At 37.3% G+C, this 23078-nt stretch overlaps 1 protein-coding gene across 1 annotated transcript in view; it reads right to left on the reverse strand.

Moving 5' to 3' along the window:
• DNAH7 (dynein axonemal heavy chain 7) overlaps positions 1-23078 on the reverse strand; it is a 249393-nt gene that overhangs the window by 117429 nt on the left and 108886 nt on the right. The window contains exons 28-33 of the mRNA XM_057551036.1: positions 21682-21894; positions 19013-19111; positions 14758-15006; positions 12022-12171; positions 3277-3459; positions 2739-2915 (exon numbers count right to left, since the gene is read on the reverse strand). Coding sequence (XP_057407019.1) covers positions 2739-2915; positions 3277-3459; positions 12022-12171; positions 14758-15006; positions 19013-19111; positions 21682-21894 — 1071 coding nt within the window. The remainder of the gene's footprint in view (positions 1-2738; positions 2916-3276; positions 3460-12021; positions 12172-14757; positions 15007-19012; positions 19112-21681; positions 21895-23078) is intronic.

A 23078-nucleotide genomic window follows, 5' to 3' on the forward strand; every position in this document is an offset into this window, starting at 1 on the left:
AATGAATTTGCTTATCTAACATGTTCAATAAATAAAGCCCATTTTAGAAAATCTTTATAAGCTACAGCAGTACTCAGAGTAAACTCATTCTTATGAAATATATTTTTAAGTCTTGAAGAGCATAAAATGTTTCTGGAGTGCTGTAGATACTGTGCACTTTATTTCTCTGGGTCTCACCATGAGAATTTATAAAATAGATAATGTTACAGTTCCTATAACCATGCAGCATACAGCAAGTTCTCAATAAACATTTGTCTTCTTCCCTCCAAGCTCTCTTCCAGCCTTTAGAGTTGTATTGCTTCATGGTTAACATGTAAGAATTAACTCTGAAATGGACTCTCTGAAGATTAGAAGCAGCTGACTTGGTATTTGGCCACTGTTCCAGTAGAAGCAGGCAGAAGTGACAACTGAGTGTCTGATTAAGGACAGGGACTAAGTGTTACTGCTGCAACCCTAAAATGCAAACAGTTGACTACTACAAATAAGACAGACGCATATTACTACTTAGTAAATAACAGGCATTCATAATTTTTTTTAAAATTTATTTTATTGAAGTATAGTTGATTCACAATGTTGTGTTAGTTTCTGGTGTACAGCAAAGTGATTTAGTTATACATATATATGATAGTTTGCATCTGCTAATCCCAAATTCCCAATCTATCCCTCTCCTACCCACCTCAGCATACACAGATCTGTTCTCTACAGGCATTCATAATTTCTTCAAGAAAGGACAAAAGTGCATAAGTACATTTCAGGAAGTTTATATTAAAAGTGATTTTTTAAAATTCTCATTACAAGAACAAAATTCTATGTATGACAGATATTAACTAGACTTTCTGTGGTGATCATTTCACAAAATATACAAATCATTATATTGTACACCTGAAACTAATATACTGTATGCCAATTATACCTCAATTAAAAAAAATTATTTTCCCTTTATTTGCTATTGAAAAGATCAGTTCCAGTTATATGGAAAATCCATTTATTTGTAATACTTACCTTCTGTGACAATGCCAGGAGAGAAAAAACCCTATAGCTTATTTTATCTCAATTGATGCATATTTAATTGATTTTGAAACATGATTACTTCATATGTATAACATCCTCCGTTACAGCCAAGTTTCCTGAAAGAGCAGCCTACACTCACCATCAAGTCAGTATCACCCACATTCCTAACCAACCGCCCTGAAGTACTCTTGCCTCTTCCCTCGAAGTGCTGGGGCCAGGGCTCCCTCATGATCTCTACTGCCAGATCCAAGGGACACATGCCAACACTTTCCTTCCTTCACCTGACTCTCAGTAATTTCTGATAACACTGGCTACTTGCTACTCAAAACCTTCTCCCCGTTCCCTCTCTCTAAATTGCTGGTATACCCAGGATTCCAGCCTTTGCTCTTTTTTTCTCTGGATTTGCCTTTAAGTAATCTTCATTACCGTGGTTTTAAATTCCACTTTCCAAATCCGAACACTGAGACAAATACCTGCCTCAAGCTTTTCTATTATATTTCCAACAGCAGGAGAAATCCCAACTCTGTTTCCCTATATTTGATCCAGAGCAAAGTCATCCTAAAGGACCTTTGGTCCACATCTCCCAAAGCAGAAATTAAGCATCTTTCCCTACAGTTCCCAGCTGGAGGGTGTTTAAGAGCCTCCCTGGAATTCCATCAACTCTCAGAGGCAGGAGACATCCATGCTTCCAGAAATTCACGCTGTCATTTCTCTCCCTTCTACCTTTCCCCCATCTCATCACCAGGGTGTACTAAAAGAAAGAAAAATGGATTTGTTTGCTTTAGGACCTCTTTCAATTCTTCTACCACAGGCTGGCTTCCCTTTCCGAATCCCAGTTTTATTAGCTATCCATAGTAATCCCTAAACAATTAGATGCACTCATGCTAAATATGGCAGATTTCTCATTTAGTATGTCTAAAAAGCAGTAATATGTGTTTTTCCATGTGACACACTATCCAGTTCTTTGGAAGTCATAAACGAGATTACTTGTTTCAACTGTCCTTTTTCTAATTATAAAATAATATATATTTATTCTAAAGGCTTTGGAAAATAAAGAAAAAATTCAAAATGAAAACTATTTTAAAAAACACCAGTCCATCAGAAATGAGAGAGAACTATTTAGAATATTTTCACCCAGGTGTGATTAGGTGGGACTTTGAGTTTGTTTTTTAAGAGAGAAAAGATCCACACATTTTCTCAAACCACAAGATGCTTCATTTAAAATATCTTTTGGAGAATTATGCTAATTAAAAGTTTTAAACTTTAATAAGAAAAGAGTTTTTAGTCAAACTAGTTAAGAAGTTATTTTAGGGCTTCCCTGGTGGTGCAGTGGTTGAGAATCTGCCTGCCAATGCAGGGGACACGGCTTCGAGCCCTGGTCTGGGAAGATCTCACATGCCGCGGAGCAACTGGGCCCGTGAGCCACAACTACTGAGCCTGCGCGTCTGGAGCTTGTGCTCCGCAACAAGAGAGGCCGCGACAGTGAGAGGCCCGCGCACCGTGATGAAGAGTGGCCCCCGCTCGCCGCAACTAGAGAAAGCCCTCGCACAGAAACGAAGACACAACATAGCAATCAATCAATCAATCAATCAATCTTTAAAAAAAAAAAAAAGAAGTTATTTTAATATCTGGTAGTTGGCAATACAAGTAGACATTAAAATGTATATATATGGCTAATTTGGATTTTCCATTTATTTTTTAAATATTAAAATTTTCATCCCTCTTACCTTTGTATGCTTTCTAATAAATTCGACAGAAACAGGAACCATTCTGTCAAATAAGCCTATTATAAATTCCTTCTGAGTAATACTGATCACAGGAGGTAACAGATTTATCCAAGACAACATCAGCGGTCTCCAGCCCAGCATATGAGGCTCCATGTAAATCATCCCACATCTGGAAACCTGGAAAAACAATCATTGTTTACCTCCAAGGAACTGCTTACAAAAGAAATATGACTTGATACATCTATTTCTTACAATCTTCAGAAAACTCTTGGGGAAAAAAATAGCATACCTTTAGATAATTTCCTGATCTAAATTTTTGTGTACGACTTTACCAAATGGTCCTGGGCAAAGAGGAAAATATGCCTGACACTTATATTTGTCAAGGTATGTCGACAGACACGGCTGCTCTTGGAGAATCACAGATGGCTGTTAAAATGAATTCTATAAACACTTTTCATCTAGAGTCAAAGCTACTAAGCAATAAACGCATTTATAACATTTCAAATTTACAAGCAGACGTGAAAAACTGAGAACTTACAGTGGCAGGAGAAGCAACTTCTAAATCCATTGGTTCAAAAATAAGGTTCATTTGTGGTGACATTTGGATAATCTCCCCGCTCATCAGACATAGCTTTCTGTTGTCATCCAGCACAGTGTTCATATTCTCAATCCATACTGCGTCTACTGGCCCATCAAAAACTAACCATTTCCTATCTGGCGTCTGGTTCATGCATACCGTGAATAAAGGACAAAAATGGTCATGGAAGGGGAAAAGTTCAATAACATTATTTTACAACTTTAAAATATAACCCCTAAAACTAATTTCACCATCAAAATGTAAAGGCATCTTTGGAATAAAGTGTGCATACGTGTGTGAATATATATATATTCACTAAAGAAGCCAATATATGCCATGGATGAGACAAATATATATAACATCTTAAGATTCCATCTTTTCCAATGTTTCTAAACTCATATATAACATGTTTTAGAGACTATCATAAGTAAAACAAACATGCAATTGCCAGGGAAAACAACTTTCATTCAGACTGTCTGACTCTATAGAGATTCTATTTAGTGTTCATACAGATTAATTACTCTTGTGTGTTAAGTCAAATTTTTTGTTCCCTCCACTGAATGAATTAACACACATATCCTTCTTGGGCTGAACTGCCTCATGGTGGTACAGGGTATTAATATCAATATAACCTTCACAGTCCCGCAATGAGAAACATGAAAAGATTTACATAGTGTCCGGAATACAGTAAATGTTCAACAAATATTAAAAAGTGGCGAGGTATTAGCCAGAGGGAGCAAAAACTGATTCTCTTTTCCAGATCCTTGTGAAGCAGCCCTTCTGAGGACACAGATGATGCTTTGGCTCCCCTTCAGCAAATGTGAATTTGAGTTGAAGTAGTGAAGGATCTGAATCCACCTTAACGCATTCTCAGTCCCTGTGACCAAAGGCATTAATCCACGAGACAGTGGGCCTGTCTGGGCTCAAGCCACCCATACCCACACTCAGAAGCTAGCTCTGGCCACGCTCAGGAAGCACGGTAGAGCCTGTTATCTCGGAGATCACCCTCAGAGCAACTTTTCCTCCTGCTCTTGGGTTCCCAGGCCTGCTTGTCTTCACTCTGAGAAACACTGCCCTGTAATGGTGAGTTGTTGGGCTGTGCAGTCCGAAAGACCTCACTTTTAATCTGATTCTACCACTTCCCAGCTGTGTGACTTCGGGACAGCTACTTAACTTCCTTGAGACTCAGTATTTACAGGATGTAGCTTCCTGGAAAATATAATGTATACTATGTAGCTAAGTGTAAAATGGGAGATGTCTCATGATTATTTCTTTATAAATAATGTAACAGCATACATTATCTGGAGACTACACATGTTAATCTGGGCCAGAGGACATCCACTGGGACAAGAAAGGATCTGAGACATCAAAGGATCTGGGACATCAGTGGTCCCAGACCTCCGCCCACCCCACCTGTGTCTCCTGATTACCTTTATCCAGTGAAGTTGGACACTGGGCAAGATCTCTGGCCCCTGAGAGCCAATCCTTACATGATTCATTGCTCAAGGCCCTTCAGGCAATAAAAGCAGAGCTGCAATTTGATGTTTTTCTGTTATTACACTGACTCATGACTGGCTGGTCCTTAAGTAGGTAGAGAGCACCAAATTTAGGAGGTATGGTAGTCAGAATAAAGGAAACATTTATATAAAAAAAGACTTAAAAACAAATGTCTGGAGCCTAGGCCCCTCTTCCTGTAAGAGTAGCCTTAGCAAGCTGTCTCGGTGTAATCACAGACCACGGAGAGCCTGCTAACATACGACAACCAAGTTAACATTTATTGGTCTGTGGACTCTTTTCTGTACAGTGGGAAGCAGCCACTCAGTAGGGTAAGCCAGGAGTAGGTAAGTTCCCACTCCCCTTCCCAGCAGCCAGCAGCTGGCACACCCTTTACCTCTTCTGCTTTCCCCAGGCAGCCGACTCTCTTCCTAACACACTAAAGGGTAAGTGTTGGAATCTGTAAGACATCGTTTTATAAAGGTCTGCAATTTCCTCTCTAAGCACTGGAGTCTATCTAACAATTAGTGGGTGTGACACTGACAGCTAGCTGAGCAGCAGGGCACAGGAAGAACGTTATTGAAGGATTGAAAGGATCATGTTATTCAGATGCTCTCCTTCCTGGGTCACTTAGCCTGGAAAAAGAACATCAGAAATACTCTCCCCAGTCTTCTTTTCTCCTGCCCTCTCTTCTGTGCATACTGAGGAGAAGATGCCTGCCCTCATGGTCTCTGGCCTCTCTGCAGGCACTAACAGTGCTCTTCACAGAAACACTGCCACACTATTCAGTAACGTGTTTTATTTATTTATATATTTTTTAACATCTTTATCAGAGGATAATTGCTTTACAATGTTGTGTTAGTTGCTGCTGTATAACAAAGTGAATCAGCTATACCTATACATATATCCCCATATCTCCTCCCTCTTGCGTCTCCCTCCCACCCTCCCCATCCCACCGCTCTAGATGGTCACAAAGCACTGAGCTGATATCCCCGTGCTATGTGGCTGCTTCCCACTATCTATCTATTTTACATTTGGTAGTGTATATATGTCAATGCCAGTCTCTCACTTCGTCTCATCTTACCCTTCCCCCTCCCCATGCCCTCAAGTCCATTCTCTACATCTGCGTCTTTATTCCTGTCCTGCCCCTAGGTTCTTCAGAACCTATTTTTTTTTAGATTCCATGTATATGTGTTAGCATACAGTATTTGTTTTTCTCTTTCTGACATACTTCACTCTGTATGACAGTCTCTAGGTCCATCCACCTCACTATAGATAACACAATTTCATTTCTTTTTACGGCTGAGTAATATTCCACTGTATACACGTGCCACAACTTCTTTATCCATTCATTCGTCGATGGGCATTTAGGTTGCTTCCATGACCTGGGTACTGTCAATAGTGCTGCAATGAACACTGGGGTGCATGTGTCTTTTTGAATTATCGTTTTCTCTGGGTATATGCCCAGTAGTGGGACTGCTGGATCATAGGGTAACTCTATTTTTAGTTTTTTAAGGAACCTCCATACTGTTCTCCATAGTGGCTGTATCAATTTACATTCCCACAAACAGTGCAAGAGGGTTCCCTTTTCTCCACACCCTCTCCAGCATTTGTTGTTTGGAGATTTTCTGATGATGCCCATTCTAACTGGTGTGAGGTGATATCTCATTGTAGTTTTGATTTGCATTTCTCTAATAATTAGTGATGTTGAGCATCTTTTCATGTGCTTCTTGGCCATCTGTATGTCTTCTCTGGAGAAATGTCTATGTAGGTCTTCTGCCCATTTTTGGATTGGGTTGTTTGTTTTTTTGATATTGAGCTGCATGAGCTGTTTGTATATTTTGGAGATTAATCCTTTGTCCGCTGATTCGTTTGCAAATATTTTCTCCCATTCTGAGGGTTGTCTTTTCGTCTTGTTTATGGTTTCCTTTGCTGTGCAAAAGCTTTGAAGTTTCATTAGGTCCCATTTGTTTATTTTTGTTTTTATTTCCATTACTCTAGGACGTGGATCAAAAAAGATCTTGCTGTGATTTATGTCAAAGAGTGTTCTTCCTATGTTTTCCTCTAAGAGTTTTATAGTGTCCGGTCTTACATTTAGGTCTCGAATCCATTTTGAGTTTATTTTTGTGTATGGTGTTAGGGAGTGTTCCAACTTCATTCTTTTACATGTAGCTGTCCAGTCTTCCCAGTACCACTTATTGAAGAGACTGCCTTTTCTCCATTGTATATTCTTGCCTCCATTGTCAAAGATAAGGTGCCCATATGTGCATGGGTTTACCTCTGGGCTTTCTATCCTGTTCAATAGATCTAAATTTCTGTTTTTGTGCCAGCACCACACTGTCTCGATTACTGTAGCTTTGTAGTATAGTCTGAAGTCAGGGAGCCTGATTCCTCCAGCTCCATTTTTCTTTCTCAAGATTGCTTTGGCTATTTGGGGTCTTTTGTGTTTCCATACAAATTGAGAAATTTTTTGTTCTAGTTCTGTGAAAAATGCCATTGGTAGTTTGATAGGGATTGAATTGAATCTGTAGATTGCTTTGGGTAGTATACTCATTTTCACAATGTTGATTCTTCCAATCCAAGAACATGGTATATCTCTCCATCTGTTTGTATCATCTTTAATTTCTTTCATCAGTGTCTTATAGTTTTCTGCATACAGGTCTTTTGTCTCCTTAGGTAGGTTTATTCCTAGGTATTTTATTCTTTTTGTTGTAATGGTACATGGGAGTGTTTCCTTAATTTCTCTTTCAGATTGTTCATTATTAGTGTATAAGAATGCAAGAGATTTCTGTGCATTAATTCTGTATCCTGCTACTTTACCAAATTCATTGATTAGCTCTAGTAGTTTTCTGGTAGCATCTTTAGGATTCTCTTTGTATAGTATCATGTCATCTGCAAACAGTGACATTATTACTTTTTCTTTTCTGATTTGGATTCCTTTCATTTCTTTTTCTTCTCTGATTGCTGTGGCTAAAACTTCCAAAACTATGTTGAATAATAGTGGTGAGAGTGGGCAACCTTGTCTTGTTCCTGATCTTCGTGGAAATGGTTTCAGTTTTTCACCATTGAGAACAATGTTGGCTGTGGGTTTGTCATATATGGCCTTTATTATGTTGAGGTAAGTTCCCTCTATCCCTACTTTCTGGAGAGTTTTTATCATAAGTGGGTGTTGAATTCTGTCGAAAGCTTTTTCTGCATCTATTGAGATGATCATATGGTTTTTCTCCTTCAGTTTGTTAATATGGATTATCACATTGATTGATTTGGGTATATTGAAGAATCCTTGCATTCCTGGTATAAACCCCACTTGATCATGGCACATGATCCTTTTAATGTGCTGCTGGATTCTGTTTGCTAGTATTCTGTTGAGGATTTTTGCATCTATGTTCATCAGCAATATTGGCCTGTAGTTTTCTTTTGTTGTGACATTTTTTCTGGTTTTGGTATCGGGGTGATGATGGCCTGGTAGAATGAGTTTGGGAGTGTTCTTCCCTCTGCTATATTTTGGAAGAGTTTGAGAAGGATGGGTGTTAGCTCTTCTCTAAATGTTTGATAGAATTCACCTGTGAAGCCATCTGATCCTGGGCTTTTGTTTGCTGGAAGATTTTTAATCACAGTTTCAATTTCACTGCTTGTGATTGGTCTGTTTATATTTTCTATTTCTTCCTGGTTCAGTCTCGGAAGGTTGTGCTTTTCTAAGAATTTGTCCATTTCTTCCAGGTTGTCCATTTTATTGGCATATAGTTGCTTGTAGTAATCTCTCCTGATCCTTTGTATTTCTGCAGTGTCAGTTGTTACTTCTCCTTTTTCATTTCTAAGTCTGTTAATTTGAGTCTTCTCCCTTTTTTTCTTGATGAGTCTGGCTAATAATGGTTTATCAATTTTGTTTATCTTTTCAAAGAACCAGCTTTTAGTTTTATTGATCTTTGCTATCGTTTTCTTCATTTCTTTTTCATTTACTTCAGATCTGATCTTTATGATTCCTTTCCTTCTGCTAATTTTGGGGTGTTTTTGTTCTTCTTTCTCTAATTGCTTTACTTGTAAGGTTAGGTTGGTTATTTGAGATGTTTCTTATTTCTTGAGGTAGGATTCTAGTGCTATAAACTTCCCTTTTAGACCTGCTTTTGCTGCATCCCATAGGTTTTGGGTCATCGTGTTTTCATTGTCATTTGTTTCTAGGTATATTTTGATTTCCTCTTTGATTTCTTCAGTGATCTCTTGGTTATTTAGTAGTGTATTGTTTAGCCTCCATATGTTTGTATTTTTTACAGATTTTTTTCCTGTAATTGATATCTAGTCTTATAGCATTATGGTCAGAGAAGATACTTGATACGACTTCAATTGTCTTAAATTTACCAAGGCTTGATTTGTGACCCAAGATATGATCTGTCCTGGAGAACGTTCCATGAGCACTTGAGAAGAAAGTGTATTCTGTTGTTTTTGGATAGAATGTCCTGTAAATGTCAATTAAGTCCACCTTGTTTAATGTATCATTTAAAGCTTGTGTTTCCTTATTTATTTTCATTTTGGATGATCTGTCCATTGGGGAAAGTGGGGTATTAAAGTCCCCTACTATGACTGTGTTACTGTCAATTTCCCCTTTTATGGCTGTTAGCATTTGCCTTATGTATTGAGGTGCTCCTATGTTGGGTGCATAAATATTTACAATTGTTATATCTTCTTCCTGGATTGATCCCTTGATCATTATGTAGCGTCCTTCTTTGTCTCTTGTAATAGTCTTTCTTTTAAAGACTATTTTGTCTGATATGAGAATTGCTACTCCAGCTTTCTTTTGATTTCCATTTGCATGGAATATCTTTTTCCATCCCCTCACTTTCAGTCTGTATGTATCCCTAGGTCTGAAGTGGGTCTCTTGTAGACAGCATATATATGGGTCTTGTTTTTGTATCCATTCAGCCAGTCTATGTCTTTTGGTTGGAGCATTTAATCCATTTACACTTAAGGTAGTTATCGACATGTACGTTCCTATTACCATTTTCTTAATTGTTTTGGGTTTGTTATTGCAGGTCTTTTCCTTCTCTTGTGTTTCCTGCCTAGAGAAGTTCCTTTAGCATTTGTTGTAAAGCTGGTTTGGTGGTGTTGAATTCTCTTAGCTTTTGCTTGTCTGTAAATCTGAATGAGATCCTTGCTGGGTAGAGTAACCTTGGTTGTAGGTTTTCCCCTTTCATCACTTTAAATATGTCCTGCCACACCCTTCTGGCTTGCAGAGTTTCTGCTGAAAGATCAGCTGTTAACCTTATGGGGATTCCCTTGTATGTTATTTGTTGCTTTTCCCTTGCTGCCTTAAAAATATTCTCTTTGTATTTAATTTTTGATACTTTCATTAATCTGTGTCTTGGTGTGTTTCTCCTTGGATTTATCCTGTATGGGACTCTCTGCACTTCCTGGACTTGATTGACTATTTCCTTTCCCATGTTATGGAAGTTTTCAACTATAATCTCGTCAAATAATTTCTCAGTCCCTTTCTTTTTCTCTTCTTCTTCTGGGACCCTTATAACTCAAATGTTGGTGCATTGGCCCAGAGGTCGCTGAGACTGTCCTCAATTCTTTTCATTCTTTTTTCTTTATTCTGCTCTGCAGTAGTTATTTCCACTGTTTTATCTTTCAGGTCACTTATCCGTTCTTCTGCCTCAGTTATTCTGCTATTGATTCCTTTTAGAGAATTTTTCATTTCATTTATTGTGCTGTTTATCATTGTTTGTTTGCTCTTTAGTTCTTCTAGGTCCTTGTTAAACGTTTCTTGTATTTTCTCTATTCTATTTCCAAGATTTTGGATCATCTTTACTATCATGACTCTGAACTCTTTTTTAGATAGACTGCCTATTTCCTCTTCATTTGTTTGGTCTGGTGGGTTTTTACCTTGCTCCTTCATCTGCTGTGTTTCTCTGTCTTCTCATTTTGCTTAACTTATTGTGTGTGGGGTCTCCTTTTCGCAGGCTGCAGGTTCGTAGTTCCCACTGTTTTTGGTGTCGGCCCCCAGTGGGTAAGGCTGGTTCAGTGGGTTGTGTAGGCTTCCTGGTGGAGGGGACTGGTGCTTGTGTTCTGGTGGATGAGGCTGGATCTTGTCTTTCTGGTGGGAAGGACCATGTCCAGTGGTGTGTTTTGGGGTGCCTGTGACCTTATTATGGTTTTAGGCAGCCTCTCTGCTAATGGGTGGGGTTGTGTTCCTGTCTTGCTAGTTGTTTGGCATGGGGTGCCCAGCACTGTAGCTTGCTGGTCGTTGAGTGGAGCTGGGTCTTAGTGTTGAGACGGAGATCTCTGAAAGAGCTTTCACCACTTGATATTACGTGGAGCCTGGAGGTCTCTGGTGGACCAATACCCTGAATTTGGCTCTCCCACCTCAGAGGCTCAGGCCTGACACCTGGCCGGAGCACCAAGACCCTGTCAGCCACATGGCTCAGAAGAAAAGGGAGAAAAAAACAAAAAGAAAAATATGTAAAATAAAATAAAGTTACTAAGATAAAATTTTTTTTTAAATATTAAAAATAAAGTAATAAAAAAAAAGAAAGAAAGAAGAGAGCAACGAAACCAAAAAACAAATCCACTAATGATAACAAGCGCTAAAAACTATACTTAAAAACAAAAAGCAAAAAACGGACAGACAGAACCCTAGGACAAATGGTAAAAGCAAAGCATATGCCTGGCACAGTATTAGCTGCTCAAGATACAGGACTGAACGAGAGAGATGATGTACTTTGGCCTCCTGAAGTTTATATCCAGTTGTATTTATACCAAGCAGGGCATATCATTTCCTTGTCTCAATTCTCTCACCTGTGGAGGGAGAAGAGACAAGGCACCACGCCCCACTCACTGCGCTCAGGCAAAAGCACTCCGCCTCCTCGGCCTCGCGAGGGCCTCGCCCCGGCACGTGTAGGGCGAGGGTGGCATACCTAGGGCCCAGAGGCTTGTCTCCTTGCGGCATCTGGGAGGTAAAGGGGGGCCACTTTACCTCCCAGCGGGAAACTCAGCGGCCCCGCCCGCAGCCGAGGAACCGGCAGTTTAAAGGCCATGGGCACACGGAGGCGAAGGACGCGGGGGCTTGGCTCAGACGCTGGCTGGGGCGGCGGCCGGCGCCTCAAGGATCCCAGTAATGTGTTTTAAATAAGTACCTTGAGCTACAAATACAGACGTTTACTTGAAACAACTGAAAAAATCATAACTCTCATAGCATTGAAAAGTGTTAGCACTTACCGATGAAGCAGCAAATGCTCTGAAACTGACAGCGAGGATCCCGTCGGACCACTCATGGGACACTAAGTCAAACTGTCCATACAGCTGACCCATGGTGACAGACTTAGGGTTTAAAACAGTAATCTGAACCTTGTTTTCTTCCATTAACCCCTTAATAGAAAAAAAAGATTTATTTATTTAAAGTAATAAATAATACTGCTTTATTAATTTAAAAGAATAATACTCCAACTAATACTGTCATTATTCATGGAAAACATGAATGGGCATGTAGAAAATCCTAAAGATTCTACACAAAAACTACCAGAAGTAAAGAGTTCATTTAACAAGTCTGCAGCAAAGTCATTATACAAAAATTGATTGTATTTTCTATAATGCCAATGAACTGAAAAATAAAATTTAAAAATACCATTTACAATAGGATTTAAGAGCTCATAGGATACTTAGGAATAAAGTAGCAAATGTTGGTCAAAAGCATATAATATTTACTATTGATAGATCAACAGGTTACATGTTCTTTTCTGTTTTTCTTTACAAACCTTAAAAATGTTAACACCATTCTAAGTTCACTGGCATTACAAAAACAGGCTTTGGGCTGAAGTTGGCCCACAGGCTGTAACTGGTTGATTCTTACTACAAAACATTCTCTGAGATAAAATTAAATGATTTAAATATAGGCAAATATGTACCATTCTCAAGTTGTGAAAAAATTAATATTGGTAAGCTGATAGTTTCCACCAGAACCTTGAAAGCTGGTATATGGAATTAATGAGAGATGTTAATACCCTTGGGGCATAGGCTTTTTTAAGTTTTTAATTAATAGACTTTATTTTTTTAGAGTAGCTTTGGGTTTACAGAAAAACTGAACAGAAAATATACAGAGATTCACATATATTCCCTCCATCTTCCCGCCCCCCCCACACAGTTTCCCCTACTATTAAAGCCTTGCATTGGTGTGGTACATTGTTATGATTCCTCAATTCCTCAGTTCCTCCACTGATATGGATTCATTATTTTTAACTAAAGCCCATGGTTTACATTAAGGTTTACTCTTTGTATTGGCCACTTCTATGGATTTTGCCAAATACATAATGTCATGTATCCACCATTACAATATATACAGAATAGTTCCCCTGCCCTAAAAATCGCCTGTGCTCTACTTATTCACAATCATTTCTTCTTTATATAACATAACAAGTTCAACTCTTTCCCACACTGCTTTCTGCCCACCACCACTGGAGCTTGGGACATGAAGTACCAAACTGAAGAAAACATGTGGGAATAATAATGTGAAGCAGTAAAAAAAAAAAAAAAGCTCAAGGTCTTTATTTTCTTCTCTGTGCCCAGGAAGGGAATAACGATGTGTTATCCTAAATTCAGAAGCATGGGAAAGTTCTATCATCTTAGTCAGAACAAAGTTGCTGCCATTAAAGCAAGGTGTTTGCCCCAAATGCAACAAAGCTAGTGCGCAGCTACAGCTTGCAAGCAGTGGCTATGGAGTCTTGCCCCTTTTACAATACCACAATGTCACTCTTAGAATTTCCTGATAATGAATCACTTTCGGGCTTTATATTGGACCAGAATACATGCTCATACCTCCATCTTCTTTAATCTTTGAGTGGCATCACATTTGGCTCTTTTAGAGACTTATTTTTTATAGCAAAAAATTAGTCCCTATAAAACAACAAAATAGGAAAAATGCAAACAAAAACTGAGGAAAGGAAGGCAGGAAGGATAAAGGGAAAGGAAGGGAGGAGAAGAAAGGAAACAGCCTGAAAGGATAAAACCATAAAGGAACAGGTGACAGAAATAAGTACATATCAGTTTGTTTGATAATAAATACAATCGAATTAAAATTCCCCTATGAGAAGATAAAGGCCAAACTGGAGAAAATAAAAGTTAAAACTAATTACCCTCCATAAAAAAGTAAATCACAGTGACAGCCAGAGTCACAATTAAAGACATGGGCAAATATATATGCAAGGAGAAAGCAGGGGGTGCAATACTGAAATTAGACACAGGGGATACAAGGCAAATAATACAAGTACATAATTTTATACTAGCTGAAGGGAGGCGTCACAATGAAGATGTAATGATCACAAATCCCATTTGGCTACAAATACTGAAATATATGAAGCAAGAACTATTTGAAATACAAAGTAGACAGAAATGCAATATTAGTTGGAGAATTTAAAACAGCCTCACTCCTTTAGCCTATCAAAGTAGACCAAACTGAGATGTGTAGGACAGGAATTTTGAATAATATAATCATCATTATTTACTACACTTACATATGCATGTATTATATAATGCATGCACGTGCGCACACACACACACACACACACACACACACACACACACTTCAGTTCAGTACCCCTAGCAGCCACTAACAAGTTTGCGTTACAAATCTAAACAAGAAAATAAAAAATCCTCTCCTAAGAAAGTATAGAAAAGAAAACTGTCAGGTTTTTTCATGTTTTCAGACTTTTTTCTACAATGAACGTGTTACCTTTATGATTAAACTTTTTAAAAAAAGAAACAAAAGGGCTTGAGGCAAATCTGTGGCATACCCTTTGTATACTGAACTTCCTACTTGCTTGGTATTACTTTTCTAATTTTATTTCCTCTGTATTCTCATAAGTTTAAGTTGCTGCATTAAAGTACCCTTTTAAATGACCATACATTCTATCTTGCACAAAGCTGATGATCAATAAATTAATGCATTAATAACACACTTACCTTTTCACATAGATCATTTAGTGCTCCAGCTAAGACACGATATGCACTGGTTTTTCCTCCAAATGGCTCTCCAACAATCATAAAGCCATGACGCACAATCATCATTTCATATATCTGAAGAATCTTCTCAGAAAAGAATCTGGTCATTTGCAAATTCATGGAGTCAGAGTTGTCTTTGATGGCTCCCAGCAAATCACTGTAATCTGGTTTTGGTAATTTCACCCCAGGAAACAAATCTGAAGTAATTCCCTAAGGATAGATGATTTGGGAATTTACATTATCTATCTATACATTCTCATATTCTCTGTCTCTCTCTCTATATATATGTATGTATATGTGTATATGTATGTATATGTGTATATGTATATATACATATATATATAGACATATAGACATACATAAACTTGATAAAATTTCTCACATCCTTATATTTAACATTGATGGAAATAGAGCCATTGAGTAATAGTTCAGTATTTTTAACAGCTTCATAGAGGTATGATTGACATACAGTGAACTGTTTATATTTAAAGGGTACAATTTGATAAGTGAAACCACCAACTCAATGAAGATAATCAACATACCAATCACAGACACAAGTCTCCTTGTGGCCTTTTATAATCCTCCTTCTCTCCTCTCCTTGCCACCTCCTATCTCCATCCCCAGACAACCAACAAACACTGATTTGCTTTCTGTTACTAGTTTTACTTGCAAAATCTAGAATTTATTAGGGCTGAAATTACACATTACATGTACTACTTTATTTTTTGTCTGGCTTCTTTCACTTGGCATAAAGATTTGGAAATTCACACCTTTCACAGCATATATCAATAGTTCATTGCATTGAAGTAGTCCACTGTATTGAGGTGCCAGTTTTTAAATCCATTTTCCTGTTGATGGACATTTTCATTGTTTCCAGTTTGGGAAATAAATAAAGCTACTATAAACATGTGTATACAAGTCTTTGTATGGACAAATGCTTTCATTTCTCTCGGGTGAATAATGAGGAGTGGAACACCTGGATAGTATGGTGAGTGTGTATTTACCGTTTTAAGAAACTGTCTGCTTTCCAAGGTTGTTGTATTATTATATTACATCCCCCCCAAGCAGTGTATGAGAGTTTCAATATTTGGTATGGTCAGTCTTCTTAATTTTAGCCATAGTAACAAGTAACAGTATCTTGTTGTGGCTTCAATTTGCATTTCCCAAAAAGTAACATTTTTGCATGTACTTGTGTACCATATGTATATCTTCTTTAGTGAAATGTCTGTTCAAATCTTTTGCCTATTTTTAATCGGTTTATTTTCTTCATGGTAAGTTTTGACCATTCTTTAAATATTCTGCATACAAGTCCTTCATCATACATCTAATATGCAAATTTTTTTTCTAGTCTCTAGCTTGTCTTTCATTCTCTTACCAGTGTATTTCAAAGAGCAAACTTTTAAATTTTGATGAGTCTATTTTATGAATTTATTGTTTCATGCATCGTGCTTTCGGTGTTGTATTTAAGAAATTTTTGCCTTTTCCAAATTCACAAGGGATTTCTCTTGTTTTCCTCCAGAAATGTTGCAGTTTTACATCTTTTTAAGTTAAAAAGTTAGAGGATGAACACGATCTGATTTGAAGGCTTATTCTAAAGATGGGGTCACATTAGTATAAAAATACACAAATGTATCAATGGAACAGAATAGGGAGACCAGAAATAGACCCACACACATGGGAACAACTCATTCTCAACAAAGACTCAAAGGCAATCCCGTAGAGAAAAGGATTAAAAAAATAGTCTTGAACAAATTATGCTAGAGTACCTGGATTTGTCAAAATAATGAACTTCCATCCATGCCTCATACCATATACAAAAATTAGTTCGATGGTATTTTAATCATTGTAGTGGGTAGTATGTTAATCAGCTTAGCGTCCCTCAGAAATGTACGTGCACCTGGAACCTCAGGATCTCACCTTATTTGGAAATAAGATCTTTGCAGATGTAATTAGATAAGATGAGATCATACTGGAGCCCAACTCCAGTGATTGGTGTCTTTATAACAGAAAGGAGAGGAAGACGCAGACACAACGATACCCAGGGAAGAAGGCCATCTAGTGATGGGGACAGAGTCTGAAGTAATGACAAGCCGAGGAACATCAAAGATCACCAGTAGCCATCAGAAGCCAAGAAGAAACAAGGAAGGATTCTTTCCTAAAGCCTTCAGAGGGAACCAACACCTTATTTCAGACTTGTATCCTCCAGAACTGTGAGAAAATCAATTTCTATTGTTTTAAGCCACCAAGTTTGTGGTACTTTGTTATGGCAGCTTTAGGAAACGAATACAATCATATAATGTACGATTGGAAAGAATCCTACTTCCATATTTAGTGTATATGTATATATAGAGTTAATTTCAAGGTCTAAGAAACATCCCTTTATAAACTGCTAAGGCTTTTTCATAAGTATTATAGCAACCTATGTGAGAAACACAGCTATTCTTTTTACTCTGAAGATAAAAGTGAAAATTCAGAAGAGCTTAATATGAAAGCATACATTCAAGCTATCCCTTAGAACTGACAAACTACCAGTTTAATCACCCCTAAATTTAATCCTTTAAATACTGTTATGGATAAACTGATACCAGTTCACTGGAGCAGTAAGTTTCCTTGGGGCAAAGGAGAGAAAAAGGCAACGCGGTAGGGTCTTTAAGATCACTCTGCAGCCTAGCTGAGTGGCTGGAATCCCCTCTCCCTCATATACTGGCCATGAATACAAGTTACTTATCATCTCTGTGCCGCAGTTACACCATGTGTAAAATGGGGATAACAGTAGCACCTGCCCCGTTGGCTGCTTATGAGTATTAAATAAGTTGCTATTCATAAAACTCTTAGAATAAGGTCTGGTCCATTGTGAATGCACAGTGTTTGCTAAGTAAACAAAAATATCTTCTCAGATTGTTCAAATTATTTATGGTTAACCTTGAAAGAAGCAGATAATTCCAGATCATATCTGGTAGTCAGTAGTTCTCAACAAAGACCAGTTCCCTTCACTCTCCTGCCAGGTAGAGAGTTGGGAATATGTGGAGCTGTCCTTCTGGTTCTCACACTGGGAGAGTCCAGAGACACTGGGGGAGGAGGGATGCCAAGTGTTCTGCAGCGTATGGGACAGTCTCTCACAACACGGAACTGTCCTACTTGAAAATGCCAGTTATGCCCCATTTAAGAAATATTATTCTTAATATTATTCAATAAATGTTCACTGAATGAATACACAGCTGCATGAGAATACAAATAGGTGAGGTACACTTCCACTTTATAAAAATAAATATAGCTTTTACTCCTGGAAAATCTGTACAGCGTACTAGTACCAAAGAAACTGAGGGAAATTTTTAAGAAGAAAATTTGAACCTATTCCTTGTAGATTTGATCTATAAAACATTAGCACTGTCAACTCTAAATACTAAGGGAAGTCCCTTTCAGAGTGATGAAGCATGGTTGCTATGGAGAGCTAACGACACTGGACCACACTACAGTGGCAGTGTCACTTCTCCGCCCTCCCCATGACAGCCTTACGACTTCAGTCTTTACACTTTGGAAGCCAACTGCCCGTACCTCAAGGCAGCACAAGAGAGAGCAACGTCTACAGTGTGTCAGGAGCCCACTCCCAAGCCCTCCCCCAATTTCTTCTACCTGAGAACGGGAAAAGGAAAAGAATGACATCACGTGACAAAACAGGAACTTTAACCATCATTCTAATAGTTCTTCTCAACTACTTATAATTTAGTTTTTAAAATGCAACAAGATTATGAAGCCTAGTTCTTAAATTATCCGGAAAAAAAGAACTTCATAAAAGCCATTGTACTCTTCTAAAGAAATTAAGCTTATTTTTTTTTTTATTTCTCCAATCATTAATTTGACAAACATTTACCAAGTATCCATTCTGTGCAAGGGATTCAGTGATGTGTTAGACCAATTACTTTCCTCCAGGGAGGAAATTTTCGTGAAATTTAGAAGCAAACACGTTTTGTAACTTTTGTGTACTTATTATATTCTGCAGAAAAGGTGCAACTTAAAAATCCCAAGTTGTTAAAAGTTATCCAAAACAAGAAAGCTAGCTAAACACACTTCGAATAAAACAGAATGATCTATGTTTCTCTGTGCCATATCATCGTTGTCTGTAGTGGAAGTTTCTCACAGGGAGTTGCAACCATGGACGCTTGATAAATACATTATTAGAAGAGTTTTGATACATTGTAATAATAAATGTTCTTACCTCAAAGAGTGGTAAATCATGTGATAAAAATTTTGGTAGATTTACATCAATAATAGATCTAAGCAGAAGAATTTCTTCATTTTCATTTGGATATTTCAGCTGAAAGAAAATATGCTCATAATGATATCTGAAGCTATTAACTGCACCCCCTACATGTTCACACACACACACACAAACACCAGGCTCCAGAGGCAATTTAAGCCCATGCAAAAGGGTTGTTCTTACTTATTTTCATTTAATTGGACTGTTATTAATCTTAGAAACTGATGATTATACTTGTTGAATTTTCTACCAGTTTATAATGAAAACCTAAGTTGAACTAACTACGTTTTCACAGATGCCCTGGGTAAAAAGCTATTGGCCATGAATTCCATATAGTTTGGGAGCTGCCATTGCCTCTATATTGGGTAAGAGCTTGCTTGTCCTATGCATTCAAGACCAGAAGTGGGTTGGTAAAGTGAAAATAATCATTAAAAATGGGCAATCATTTTTGAAAGATGCACTTGCATTTAAAACATATAAACATTCACTCACTCTGCCCATATTTTGGTGCCAAGGCTTTTTTTCTGAGGGTAGAGTTCGGGACCATTTTTCTTGTCGGAAAAAAAACACATCAATAATGAATCACCTGCTCTGTCCAGTTTTGTTGTGTTTTGGATTTGTCTTTTTTTTTTTTTTTTTTGGATTTGTTTTTTAAAGATGATCATGCTCTTCAAAGATACTTGGGAGACAATCTAAGTGTAGCATCCTTAAGATTTTTAAGGTTTTTTCCCAGTTTTATTCACTTTTCTTATCCATACCTAATTCAAAGTCATTTTTTTTAGCATTTCATCTTTACTGAGTCTTTCTTAAACAATGAACTTAGTTTTCATAGAAACAAAACTCTTCTTTTCGTGCTCATATACCATCAATTTCATTGACAATTAATTAAATGACATAACGACAGTAACATGTCCGACTGGCTTCAGAAAGTTTTGGGAACAAGCCACCTGGCTCTGGGTGAGGAACAGTTCATCTGATAGAAAGTGGGAGGGCAGAGTAACACGCTGCCTGCTGGCTGCACGCTTAGTACCAGCGTGCTTGAGTGTGATCCCCAGGCAGAGTGGAGAGGGCTCATTAATACACTAAGTCACTTAAGTAGAAGGTGCTTCAGAAAACTTATGTTAAATTCTGAAAAATCTGTGGTAGACCCAGAGTTTACTAAAAATCTGGTTGAACCCTCAACTTGTTGCTCATGTCCATGAGATGGTTCAATAATTCACAAAAAAGTCTGAACTCAGAAATATTTCTCCCAGCTTCTATACTTTACTCAACATCTTACTCCACAGTTTCTCCTACCATCATGCATTTAGTTTTCCAGAACCCTCTTCTTTTTTCTCTAGAATCTTTCTAATAAATCCCACGCTCCTACTTAACTGGCTTTAACCTTACAAAGTCAGTGATGCCTGGAAATCAAGGTTAGCTGTCTCTAAATTTCCAGGGCCTCCAAAGCCAAAGCTAGTCCTATTCATATGGACTTTGGATCAACCTAAGCACATGTAAATTATGAAGTGTCAGAAGTCTCTTTTGTTATTTGAGAGGCTATCATCTTAAAGCAAAGGTTTAAATTGCTTTTTGATATAATAGAAACAAACTTCAAAATATTCACGCCAACACATTCAACAATTTTCAATTAGCTTTTGACAAAGAATGATAGGATTCATTTGCTGCATAACTTTAATAGCTCAATTCCATAGTCAAGATGTCAGTGATGACGTACACTAAGACAATGCATTTTCTTTCCCATTATCTGACCACAATGTAATCATGACATGCCAGGTTAATACAAATTGTTGCTTCTAGTTGCATTTGTTTATTACAAAAAAAAAACAATGACTTGAAGTCATGTTAGGCTAATGTGAAACAGAATATCACCACTATATATCAGAATTCTTGGTAACGTTATTATAGAAGATTAAAATGCATGCCATTGTTTTTAATCACACAAGATATACTTCAAAATCTTTATCTTCTGCAGTCATGAACGTGAAAATTTTATAAGCTCCAAAGCCACAGTTTGCATTTTGCTGTTAATTATAGCCTATCTTGCTTACTTTGATAAAGAACAAATGTACAGTTATATTTTATGTTTCTGCAAAAGACTTTCAATGAAAAATTACCCAAGTCTTCAAACATTTTGATTTTTTATCAATATAGCTATGATTTATACCATCTTAAAATGCAAACATTATATTGCAAATCCATTACTGCTAGTCTACAGTTGGCTGCAACTGTGTAATTATATTAAGTAACAATGTCTAGGGGCTTCTGTATATATTTATTAATTATACATAGATTATTTCCTTTAAAGCTATTCAATATATATATGTTCATATATAAATGCTTTCAAAGTATTTCTCAGCAGCAAGGAATTTTACTCCTCAGTAGTACCTAGTTTCATACAGTTAAAATTGTGGAATGGAACTCAAATCACTGATCACATGTCTAAGGTTTTACAAATCATAAAATGTCCTTTTCCACGTGTGCAAATAATTAATTATGTTAGTACGATAACTGAACTTTTTTTCAGTTGATGAAACTAACCAGTTAGTGTAACTCTTGTGAAGACACATGGTCCTGAGATTTATAAACAGGAAATGAATGAGTAAGAAGCCACTTGCGTTTTCTACCTTTAGATTCCCAGCTGCGGTGAGCACTGACTTCACGGCTCTCATTCCATAGTCATAGTGATGTTGTGATGACAACTGCTCTGAACACAGGCGATACGTAGCCACAATCTTTACCGACAGTGGCCGAGCTGTGACAAAGCCACAGGAGTACAGGACTATTTCGGCAATCATGGCATAATCAGGCACCATCATTGCTACTGTCCGAAAGAGTGCCTATGGGAGTGGAGAAAAGGTGCTTTTTGAACAAGACCATCATGAAGATAAGCCTCCTCTCTCCTTCATAGCATGTTACAATGTTATAGCTTTTCTGCAATAATATTAAGTTACAGTAGCCAGATCATACAGATAAAAACACTTTAAAATGTGATTTCTTGTTATTGTTATATAATAAATAGATCATTAACTTTTTATATAAATATGTTTCCTTAAATTATGCTTTGAGAACGTTTCAAATTTCTACCATACCTAGACCTTTGGTGAATTATTAATTTACTTAAGTGTTAAGTATCCATTACATTCTATGTTTTGTGGGAAGTAACATGCTATAGGGAAAAAGCAGACTCTGCTGGGATGTCCAAGAGCCGGGCTTCTCATCTGGGCTGGTGAGAAAGTGCCTGGTGTTGGGAGACTGGGCTTCAAGTGAAGCTCTCTAGGCATCTATTTAATTAAATGATTTGGGTCTCATCAGGTAACCCCTAATAACAAGACTATGTTACATAAATGATGTAATTTGAGATATTTTTTAACGTTTTTGAGTCTGCGTCACCATGTCAGTCTTTCACCAAGCATAATAAAGGGAAGAAACTGAAAATAAGTCCTGGATAATTATTACTAGAGATAAATCAATTTTCCAAATTCTAAAGATAATTTTTTCCTCATAGTATTTTAAATATTGTGGGACAAATAAATGTTGTGTGATGGAAAGTAAATAGAAAACTGAATAGATTTTAAAAGAATAAATAAGAAAATTTAAGTTTAAAATGTTAGTATGTGTCAGGATTTACTTCAATAGCTCATACATGAAAACATGGCTTTCTTGTACTAAAGCAGGAGAACAACAGTGTTCTAGAAAAATGATAATCATATTCAGATAGTGAATAATAATTATAGTAAATGACAATTTACTATAATTCAGACAGTTCAGACAGTTTATAAATACCTGCTGGGAATTAGCTGAATTACCGAAAACACAAGGCAGATAGAAAATGAGGACATTTTGCTTAAGTGATCTGTTATGACGCTAAAGTTGAGAATAAAAGATTTGCATCAGGCAAGATCCTTCCAATGTGTTACATTAATTACTAGCTAGAGGCCTTAGTACTGCTATTTTATCAATAAGGTTACCATTCAAGAAAGGCAAGAATAAAATGTTAAAAGTATATAGCATGAGCAAATAA

The sequence above is a fragment of the Balaenoptera acutorostrata genome, chromosome 8 (assembly GCF_949987535.1).
Source record: "Balaenoptera acutorostrata chromosome 8, mBalAcu1.1, whole genome shotgun sequence".
Taxonomy (NCBI): domain Eukaryota; kingdom Metazoa; phylum Chordata; class Mammalia; order Artiodactyla; family Balaenopteridae; genus Balaenoptera; species Balaenoptera acutorostrata.